The sequence below is a fragment of the Branchiostoma floridae genome, chromosome 6 (genome assembly GCF_000003815.2).
Source record: "Branchiostoma floridae strain S238N-H82 chromosome 6, Bfl_VNyyK, whole genome shotgun sequence".
In the NCBI taxonomy this organism is placed as follows: Eukaryota; Metazoa; Chordata; class Leptocardii; order Amphioxiformes; family Branchiostomatidae; genus Branchiostoma; species Branchiostoma floridae.
Genome location: NC_049984.1, coordinates 11,136,746 through 11,148,269, shown reverse-complemented (window position 1 = coordinate 11,148,269; position 11,524 = coordinate 11,136,746). Strand labels below are relative to the sequence as shown.

The 11,524-nt window shown below is 42.3% G+C and overlaps 1 protein-coding gene across 1 annotated transcript; it reads right to left on the bottom strand.

Annotated features, from left to right (window-relative positions):
• Nucleotides 1–425: 425 nt before the first annotated feature.
• Nucleotides 426–9,925, bottom strand: LOC118418003 (aminopeptidase N-like). Its single transcript, XM_035823794.1, has 22 exons — nt 9,710–9,925; nt 8,303–8,534; nt 7,919–8,063; nt 7,578–7,733; nt 7,290–7,407; nt 7,047–7,173; nt 6,645–6,799; nt 6,370–6,483; nt 6,097–6,231; nt 5,837–5,902; nt 5,639–5,704; nt 5,187–5,368; nt 4,938–5,023; nt 4,579–4,721; nt 4,207–4,262; nt 3,903–4,053; nt 3,570–3,646; nt 3,197–3,304; nt 2,754–2,921; nt 2,315–2,455; nt 1,780–1,861; nt 426–1,193 (listed from the first exon to the last, which is right to left on the bottom strand). Exons 1-22 carry the CDS (start codon nt 9,893–9,895, stop codon nt 1,050–1,052), a joined length of 2,838 nt encoding a protein of 945 aa, XP_035679687.1. The 5' UTR covers nt 9,896–9,925; the 3' UTR covers nt 426–1,049.
• Between the last annotated feature and the right edge of the window lie 1,599 nt (nt 9,926–11,524).

Here is an 11,524-nt window from a genome sequence, read left to right as displayed (position 1 = left end):
AATGACATGCTAATGTTGGCATGCCCTTTGCTTGACGGGTGAGTCAGCTGTCCCAAGGGAGGAAATTAGGACTGGCCCTGCTGTTCTGGGTAGGATTTGGTTACAGCGGTTTATATCTGTCTCTGGATGCCTATGAAACATGCCTAATGTATAAATAGGAACTTTTCAGTATTTCAATGATCCAATTTCTTGCCAACAGTAAGTCCATCGCACCACATAACTGTATTGCCTTGCTAAATCTTAGCAGCTTGGCAAAGGCGAAGGTCTCAAAGAGCTGAGAAACTGAAAGTAAAAGGTCTTTCTCAGGCTGACTCAGTCTCTAAAGACGGATAAATGATTTCTCAGAAATAGGAACTCTCACCGCAAACACAGGTACAACATTCACACGATATTTCGCTATAGTAAAGATCGAACAAACCTTAAGCTCCAATCCACATCATGTTTTAATAGGCCGATGATACAATTTAATCTCTACATGTTCTAATAGTATTCAGAAAATACCAGTCTGGAAAATACACACTGTGCCCTGTACCGACTCGCATCAAATTATGTGCGGCTACGTGGTGGTTTATCAAAGCTTTATCTATGTAGAACAAACAAATGCTAGTAGTACTGTACACTACAATAGCCAGCTGGATTGATTATTAACATTATTGATTACAGCACAGCAGCGCTTAAGTCATAATAGCATTTGTTTTCGTATATGACATCGTATCATATCATATCATATCATACCATATAATATCATGTCATATCATATCACATCATATCATATCACACAGTGAACTTTTAATCATGCGTCAACAACTTTTTAACTGAGGAAAGACTGAAAACTCAGCCTTAGTCTGACTACATACAGTGAAGCTCCTTTCCAACAATTACTAGTACTTACATGTATTCTGTCATCCATTTTGAATTAATGGCAAATAATTTGAGGAAAAATCATAAACAAAAGTCTTTTTGGAACAAATTGAAATCCTTAGAGTGGACAAATCGTATATCTCATGAAAACTGTTGAAGATGCTCCCTTCCGGGTCCTCCCTCTACCCCTAGGCCTGTGCCTGTAGCCAGGTGCGGAGCTTGTCCTCGTTGTCCCGGCGCCACCTGATGTTGGCCTGGGTGTTCTCCACGGCCTGAGAGAAGGCCTGGGTAGCCGTGCCCTGGTTCGGATGGGCCGCCAAGAATGTCTCCAGCTGCACCAGCGGGAAAAGAACATTAAGTCCTATCTGTCCATCAAACTATATTTACAGAATTCAGTATGGAAAGAACCAGGTTTCAAGTGATGGGTTGTTATGAGGTACCCCTTTCCACCAGACGGTGATCGCTGAAGGACCGTACAGCAACCAAACTTGGATTTGTGTAACCTTTGTTTTCATAATCGAAATAATGGGTCAATAATCACTCTGTTTAGAGAAGCCACCAAGACTTATCTCATCTTCCCCACATTGACAGACGAACAGAAAGCCACTTCTCTAGCTCTTGAAATCGCAGAACCCACAAATTTTGGAAAAGGTGGGGCTTTTCGTCTCCCTCTGCTTCGTAGTACTACCCTTTTGTGGAAAGTTTTTGTGGAGGTGTAATCATTTTCCCAAGTTCAAGATAATTTTGACCGATGACATCCACTTTGTTCCATTTCATGACACATGAACAAAACCAATCTGCCTTCCTTACACCGATTCAGTTACAAATAATTCATAAGTATATGATAAAGCATTAGGATATTTAGACATCAACGTAGTATGGTATTAAATCGTCTTTAATTTGAAATCGTGGTCTAACCTCGTCTAGGTCCTCCTGGGTGCTGAACTGGCTGGTGACGTCTTCCACGATACCCGTCATGGTGAATGACGTGCCGTCATAGCTGCAGGGATAAACATCACATCAAGTAAAGCAAACCTCTGGGACATGGGGCTTAACTTGCTGCAAATGTCACGTTGCTGATGGGTTGGAGCGATGAAGAATAAAATTGTGAGTGAGTGAGTGAGTGAGTGAGTGAGTGAGTGAGTGAGTGAGTGAGTGAGTGAGTGAGTGAGTGAGTGAGTGAGTGAGTGAGTGAGTGAGTGAGTGAGTGAGTGAGTGAGTGAGTGAGTGAGCGAGCGAGCGAGTGAGCGAGTGAGCAGGCTAACTAGTGAGTGAGCTAGTGAGTGAGGGAGCTAGTGGGTAAGTGAGTGAGTGAGTGAGCGAGAGTATCATCACAAGAGTCGCGCTATTGAGAACAAAAGAAAGAAAGACTAGAACCAACAGTCGTCCTTATGCTGCTGTAAGCTTAGTTTATAATCTCGATGTGTAACGGTTACAAGAGTATTGTCCTCACGTGTCAAAGTAGAAGTCCCAGTTGTCCCTGAGGAAGCTCCAGGCCACAGACTTGCCCACACTGTTCCTCCCGATGTACCTCACCACCAGTGGACCGTTCTGTCTCCGTACCAAGCTGTCGTCCTGGCTTCTCTCCAGGTAGCTGGAACATGAAAATTCTTGGTATGTCTCAATTGTTTACCTTCTTACCGTAATAAATCTACGTACTCCATAACATACTATTCTTGGGCATAGGAAAAAGTTATATCTTTCAGCTGGCAGAATTGTGTACACTGGTAAAAGCGCATTTTACAGTGAGTGTCCAAGTCGAAGGTATTATCATTTACAATGTCAAGACGGTGCAGCAATGGAAAGACATATGACTTATCAGATAATAGGCAAAATCACACATCATCATATACTTAATATTGATACTATGCAACCTTGATTGAAATACGTACGTGTTTAATATATCGATATCCTGGGTGCAAGCCAGGGCAGATATCAGCAGAGTCTGTTCCGAGGCCTCGGCCGATAAGTACTCCTGCCAAGCGAAGTCCCATTCCAGATTGCCGCCATGTTTGATGGCTGTACAGTACACCGTGGACTTCAGCCTCTCGGGTATGTGACTGTTCAACACATGAGTACAACTGGCTTCAGTTACACAAACATCGGTTATCAAAATGGGCAATAGGAGGCTGCCCCGGTGAAATATCGTTATCAACGCCTGCGCACAAGCAAATACACTATTTGTAACAGTTAAACGTTGTTTACCAACCAACAGAACTGTCCTTTGTGCTGAACGCCATCCACACACAGGGGACCGTTATACGCAAAGGGAACCGATATACGCAATACGTGTGACAGTCATGTATACCTAGCGTTAGACTCTGGTACATCTTACCTATTGTTGTTTGTGTTCATCCACTGATCAAACATCATGGTAGCGTTGTTCACACATCTGCCGTTGCCGTACTTACACGCTGTGGAGAGCGCCTCGACTTGCCCGACCCTGTTTCAAAGCAGACGGCATAATTCCTGGTACAGTGTAGTATTGAAATGTACTATACTTTAAAATCTGCGTTTGATATGTGACACTTCACAGTCCTACACAAAGAATTCTGATTGAACGTTTTGGTAAACGTGCATGTTGTATCACGATTATTAAACACGAGTGGTCACATATCCCTAACTCCCTAAATCTAATTTGACAATTCATCCACAACTTAAGAAGGTAGAAACTTTCTGAGTGTATCTAAAAATGAAAGGAATCTTACTCTGTGTTGTAATCGCCCTCTTGAAGGGTCCAGCCGACGTCCTCGTAGAACGGACTGATCAGTTGCCGCATGTAGGGCTGGAAAGAAACAATGTGTATTCACCTAATGCAGCAAGGTTTCCTTAGTCCTTCATCTATATATGCTATACTGAGAACATGGCCCTTGTACGTTGAATGAACATAGAATAAACAAAAGGTATCATGATAATTTCTCTGTTTCAGTTCATTTTAGCCAGGATATTTATGTCGTCTATTGGGACAGAGACTTCGATCGCGACGTAGAATAACATACAGAACTAATAGTTATCGATCAATACTGTCTATTTGTGCCTACCTGCCATAGGTTGGAGATCTCAGTTACAGAGCCCACCACATTCTCGATGTACCCGGTAGCCCGTAGCGCCATGCTCCACGGTATGAAGTGTCGGTCTCTCACCAGGTACTGCGTCATGCTCATAGCTGTGGTCAGGTCCAACATACCGGCCCTGTAGGCACAGGCGATAGGTTACGTTTCCTTGCTAATTGTTCGTCAGGCAAGAACATTACTGTTGTACAATGGTATTGTAAAATGAGCATTAAATGAAAACATTAATATTGTCCTTTTTGTATTTGTGTACTGATTCTATATTTATTTGTACCTTGCAAGGTTGAAGGCATCATCAACAAGTGTTCCTCTGTTGTCGGCTGGGATATCCTGAAGATGAAATGACACTGTTAGAATCTAATCAGGGAAAGTATATTTTAAGTGTTGTCATATACTGTATACAGACATTTAAACATATTGGTGTGGGACATTAGAACTTGATAACCGGATCAAGTCCTGATTTCTTCCAAATGTGCCTCAAAGAACTACTGAACTGTACTGATTGTAGCCTGGTATCCAGCCGTGTTACAGCTCCGAGTCTCTTCTGTCCTCTCCGCAAATGAGAGACTCGGGAGCTATAATTCGACTGGATACAAGAGACATGGGAGCTATGATATTGCTGGATATAAGGGTAACTAAATTGTACCTCAAAAGCATCACTGTTGAGGTGGTCGGCCAGCAGCTGCCAGTTGGTGGGGTCATAGTTGACCCTGTAGAAGCCTGCATGGTTGATGTTAGCGAGGACAAACTCATTTGCAGAGGCGCCCTGTAGAGTTATCACCTTAGTTCCTGTACAAGCATTGCAGAGAAATGATGTTATTGTAACGTTACATACAATGCACTTCTACGGAAGAGGATGTTTGCTTATACTATTCCCAGTTTACACATAGATATGGGAGCTAGGAATAGGTTTTAGGTTGATAATTGAGTGAAAATGTGACCTTTTATTAAAAAAAATGTGACGTTTTATCACAATTATAATCGTAGCTAAGAAAAAAAGTATACCTTCATCAGGTGCCATCCATGTCTGTACCGGTGAGTTTGCAAGATTTGCTTGTGTTAAGTAGGTCAGGGGTATGTACCATCGGTACCTGGAAAATCATTAGATATCTGTGAAATCACACACTTAATCAAACCGTAAATCATTTTGGAGAAAACATGCATATAAGTTAGGAATGAAATGGGAACGTCACCAAGAATCTGCCTTACGTGTTAGTAAATATGTCGTCGCTGAAGTTTGGGCTTTAATCTTACCCGAGCTCTGACGGCACACTGACGGTGGCGGCTGAGTCGACCAAGAAGTGTTGCTGCGCCACTTCCGCCGTTCCTCTTGTGTAATCTCTAGTCATGTTGACCACAGGATAACCCATCTGTACTGTCCAGGTGTCCATCACGGCTTTGACGTCAAGGTCGGTCTGACCGTCCTCTCTGGCGGCCTGCCGGACATTGGAGATGAAATAACAAAAGCTATGTTGTCAGTGGCGACTGAAGGATTCGTGTTAGACGTGAAATGCTAGCCTATGATACGACAATGATTTTCTTGCTTCATATAAGAGATTTGAAACCCATGCTTCTTTGATACGTATGTGTGCGGTGCGCTGGACATAACGCTAGTTGATAGGAACATGTCCTATCAGGACCAAAGAACAAACACACACTAGTAGCTAATTGGACTATCACACAGTACTTGAAGGCTGCGATCTTACCGTGGTAAGCTCCGCCCACAGTTGATCCTGTACTGCATTCCCGTATGCGTTTTTGCTGAGGTAGTTCTATCAGAAGGGACGGTAAAGTCAGAATTCTATAACGTTAACAGTAAAGTATCATAAACCACAATTTTCAAGAAACAAGAAAAACGGTAAAGTTCGGAATCACGTTTTAAACGTTTGCTCTGTTGAAATTACCTTCAAGGCCTTCTTGAAGGTCTCTTCTCCTATGAAGTTCTCCAACATTCTCAAAATGGAAGCTCCCTGTGGGAAAAGTACACTTATATATTTCAAATGCGAAAAAGTAATCCTCTCAAAATTGCCTGACAAATTTTGTAAATTTGACAAAATTGGCTCACTGCGTCTCCATACACCTTTGTCAGTGGTAATGACACCGCTTGCTAAAGGACTTGATGATATCGCTACATTCATAATAGCTAAAACAGGCGGGACATTACCTTGCTGTATATAATGCTGCCGAATACTTGCGTGACGTCATCAGCGGTGGTGATTGGTCGGTAAACTGGATTAGATGACGTCAGAGAGTCATCCACCATGACAGACTGAGACCTATCATATGCAAAGTGCTCCATCTGAAAAAAATGTTGAAAATGGCGTTTAATAAAACTTTACAAGAGAGGGCAGACCCAGAGAACATACTAGTGGCCAACACAGTTTAGATGATAAAGCGCAAATGATAGATTTACGAGATAGGAGAAAAATGTATTTACCACATTCATCCCGGGGTCTACGAAATCCAAACCCTTGTACTGGATGTAACTGGCGAAGCCTTCGTTCAACCACGTTCCGTCCCACCATTCCATCGTGACCAAATTACCGAACCACTATTGTTAGGGAGAAAACAGGACATAATACAACGTGTAAGGCTAGGAATAACATTTTCACAGACATTTCGTCTTCGACAAGATCACCAAAACTTTACATCAAGAAAATGATAATAATAAACTACTAGCAATTGTCAATGAGGCTAGTAATATTTCCTGACCATGTGAGCCAGCTCGTGAGCGATGATGCGCGCTGTTGCCTTCCTGACTTCAGCTGAGGGTGCGTTGGTGTCATACAGCAGTCTGGTCTCTCGGTAGGTGATGAGGCCCCAGTTCTCCATGGCGCCCGAGTTGAAGTCAGGAAGGGCGATGTGGTCTTAAAAGAGGCAGAGGTTCAAATTGTTTAGAAGGTAATAAGACAAGCCAATAAATCTGACTGTTTACAGTTCTCAGAAGCGAACTGTTGTCGCGTTAGTGTTCTCTCTGACAAAATGGTGATTATGAATGTACGTCGACGTGGTTCAAAGTAAATTTTGAATAGCTCAAAGTACAGCTAAAACCATATATGTTGATTTGCAATCTTTCTTTACGACTAAACATACTGTCGAACATATGGTACTCACCGATTTTAGGTAGCGGGAAGGGCACACCAAAGTAGTCCTCAAAATACACCACGACTCTGTTGGCAACATCCAGCCCGAAATCACCCATCCCGGCAGCGATGTACTCGGGACGGGCCCAGATCCTCGTCTGTGGACAGCACAAAATCACTTCTTTTGAAACCACGCACATTGGAGAGCTAGCAGGGACCAATATGACTAATATAAAACGGATGAAAAGGAGCTACAAACTGTTGTCCTACTTACCTCTATCCCTGTTGATGTGTTAGAGCCGATAGAGTCAAAGTCAGACACACCAAAGGCCAGGAGATATGTCGGCATCCTGATCATCTTCTGGAACTTGTCAGCGACCCAGCCTCCTCCTCTGTAAACACACGTCTGGTTTAATCAACGATTTTTCTAAAGTGACTTTTGTAGATGCAAGTACTCACAGCAAAGGAACTTCACACATCTAATTTTCCGTCGATCTTCCAACAGATCTTACACCAATTCTCTGTCATGGTGACTACTAAGTATACAAAACGCTTATCATACCTGATTTCGGTGGATTCCCTGGGCATGTTGGACAGAGCGGTATACTCCGGTTGGTGGACCACTGTCACATTGAAAGTAGCCTTGAAAGCTGGTTCGTCAAAGCATGGGTAGGCTTTCCGAGCATCCTGGGGCTGAAAGTCGGTTATTCCCAAGTATCTGTAAGTGAACAGTAAAATACATGCATTGTATACAGACTCACGTGAGTTTTGAGGAAGGAACAAATTCCAATTCTCATCTCCTCTCTACGTCTCATAGATCAGTCATATTATTAGAAAAAAATGTAAGAACAATTGTAAAACTGTTAAAAAAGAATAATTGCGAAACTGTTCCAAAAGGCACACCTCGTTTGTCCCTGTTCGTTGACATAGGATGACCTGTAGAAGCCGTTGAGTGCCGCCCGTACCGCACCGTTGAAGTTGATGGTGACGATATAGAGTTCACCCTCCTTCAGATTTTCGCTTAGTTCCAAGACGAGGAATTCATTCTCTGGGGTTGGAATATATAAATGTGTATATCAACTTGTATCAAATACACTTTATATGCTAGTACATTAGACATACGTAGGGCAGTAGATCACTCACTGTAATGATTTTGTGTTTTAAACAATTATGACTGGACTGCAAGTGCAGTGTCTGTGTCTATCATACTAGTCCCAACCCAAGTGTCTTAGAATTGACATAAAAAGAGATAATTCAAAAAAGAGATAATTCAGATTAGAAACCCACCAGGAAACAGAAACCATGACGTCACAGTGGGCGCGTTCCGGCCGTCACTCCCCCGTACCGTTGGCGCGGAATTCCTGTCGATCTCCTGCTCCGAACTGTGGAGGATGACGTAACTAGTGGGCGTGGCACACCTGACAGAGATGTCAACCCGACCAATCAGATCGAAGGTCGTCAAGTCAGCTTGCACTTCCACGTCGTAGTGGACTGGAATTAACGTGTCCGGTAAACGGAACTAAGAAATTTGAAAGAAAGTAAAATGTTATAACTTCTATTTGATGTTTTGCTCTACAAGAGTAGCCGTATACATGTGCCACAGTACAGTCGTTTTATAGGCCCCATAGCATACATTATAAAAAGCTCTTTCTTTGGGCACGCCTATTTTTGTAAATAGCAAGTGAGCTATACAACGGCCGTGGTAAACATTACTAGCAGTCCTTTCATAGACCCAGTCTCAGGACCAGGTCACGGTCACGTTCAGGCAAACTTTATCAGTTTATGAATGGGCCAACATCTTAGTGCACTACAGGTCATAGCAACAGTGGGTTAATGACTAACCTACAGTTACGTGGTTTATCGACATCCGCTTGACTGGCGTATGATGTAATAACACCGGTACATTGATCAATCGTTCCATCGCAAGTTTGCTAACGGCTTGGTCGCAATTAGTCTTACGATCGCAAACCGAATTCTTGCAATAGTCGCGCACTTGTCGTACAACTTTCAACCGCCTTGTTACGGAAAAGCCTGTCTTAGATCCTTGTCGTTGTTTTGTTCTATCACAACCTGCTTGAAAGTTCTACAACATCAAAATCGTATCTCTCAGAGAAGGGTCAATATAGTCTTCTGCATGCAGACTCTAGGGCAACAGCTCGACACTTCCTCCCGTGCACGTGTCAAATGAGTCAAAGAGAGTGATTTGGTACCATTTCGGTAACTTTACTCATATAGCACCACAATATTGACATTGCATGGTGATATATCACTGTCTAGGTTGTTGATACATGGCGGGGATATGTGATTTGGATAATCCTTGTCTTGTAGTTATTTCAAAAGCATGGTTCCCAAATGAGTAGCACTTCCCTATTTACTATGGTCTATTTGAATGCGTTTCAATATGAAAGTACATCGGTCTGCCCGCGAGTTTCTAAAGGACATTTTCCGCGCTATGTACAGGGCGTCCTTGTTTGCGTAAGGTACTTTCACTACTTTCTCGCTTGAATCACTATCAGTGCACCACAAGGATACAACGACACTTTGCATGTATAATCGTTTCAATCCGCAGCAAAACAATGACAGAGCAGATCTTGGAAACTCTAACTTACTCGTGAATTTTTCTTTGTTTCCACCATCACAAAGACGTTTATAGACCTCTAACACGCATTGTTTAACGACCATCAATAAACCCACCTGTTTCCATGGTTTGGGCGCGGGACCGGCTCTCTGGGTCTCAAACACAATGATTAAGATGAGCCCGATGCACAGCAATGTTACACACACAGCGAAGACAACTTTCACGCCACACTTGTCCCACGTGCACGACTCGTCATGAACCTTCCCGCTCCTCATACTGTACCGCTTCAGGATACCCGACATTTTGAATCGTGTATCCGAATGACTCACGAGGATAGCAACCAAACGTATTACCCAGTCAGAATTTGAAATAACCGCACTGTGAAAAACAGGGGGCACATACTGAGTTCTGTTTTGTAATTGTGATAATATAGATCTAATCTGAAGTTTTAAGCAATATTTTGAATTGTCTTCAATGATGGTAGGATTCTTATTTTTTTCATTTCGCTGTGATCTGATTTGTACACACACTATCACCTCAACCTTGAGAGCCTCAAATATGTAATTATGTTAAACATTCTATGTAGCAAAGGGGCGTCAGGGTAGGTAGCGAAGTTTTTCATAAATATGCAGAGTTTGACAAGTTACACCACTCTACCAATGCGTCCCATTCATCACAAATTAAGGAGCATAAGTTGTAGAAATTAATAAATGCAGAAGTGTTAAGTCTCTAAAGGCATGAGCTTTTTTCACCAGTGTGTAGTTTAATGGATTATGTATTGTTTGCCTTGTAGTTCGGAACAAGGCACCGCTTGTTTCTTGTCAATAGGGGTAGCGTAATTACAGTTATACGCCCCCTTTCTTTTGTTAAAGCAGGATTAGCGAAAAGAAGTTACGTCCTTTAGACAAATAATTTCTTACAGGCGTGTCACCTTGTAAGGGGCACTATGCGCCTCACAATACTTGAATCAAAAAGTTGTATAACAAAAGACAAAAAATGGCCTTTGATGGTTAAGCCCTTAGGCTTAGGTCACATTTCCAAAAAGGGGCCCGGTCGGGAGCGAAAAGAATTATATAAAAGACATCAAAATACACAAAATGTCAAAATAAGATTCGTGGGCATGATTTGTGTATATTTACCTCCATGAAATGTCATGGAATGGAGGTTATATTTTCTGTTATGTGTCTCTGTCTGTGTCAAGAACGGCTGAATGGATTGGTTTCATACTTGTTGTGTTGGTGGGGTGTGATGAAAGCTCGAATCGATGAGATTTTGGGAGCCGTATCTGTCGTTATAATCGATGTAATAATATCAGAAATCACCCCTATATTTGAGATATATTGGTACAGGCATCGTGCTTTATGTGTTTGTTAATGGGCTTAGCTCCAAGCAGATGGTGACAGCTGTTTGGGGAACCCCGAGGTTTTTTGAATATGATAATTAGTTTTATTTATGTCTGCTTAGGATATCATGGAGATGTGAAGCGTAAGTATAATTGTAAGAAGTTGAGGTACATTTAACGGTAATGCTTAACAGGTATGGATGTCTCACATACTGTACTGCTGATTTGAGTGACATGGTGATTAAAATGCCATTAGGTCCTCTCATCTGGATTGGGTGTCAGAAGTTTTATGGGCGATATAGATGTTCTGATTTTGTTACGATAAGGGACAGTTGTTAGTTGTCTCTTTCGTAGCCAATGGTACTTGTTCGTAGCCAATGGTACTTGTTTTTTAGCAGACAGGGTTGTCGCCAAGTTTTCATCTTACAGTTGGTGTAGGGCTGTCAGAGGAAAGTGTGCATCTCGTTTTTGTACCGTGTGAACAGCTGATGTTATGACATATTGTTGGAAAATCAAATCACCATCTGACTAAAGTTGGCCACATCCCTTCTTCTTTTTGAGTTTCCCAACTTCCTCCCACCACACCGCT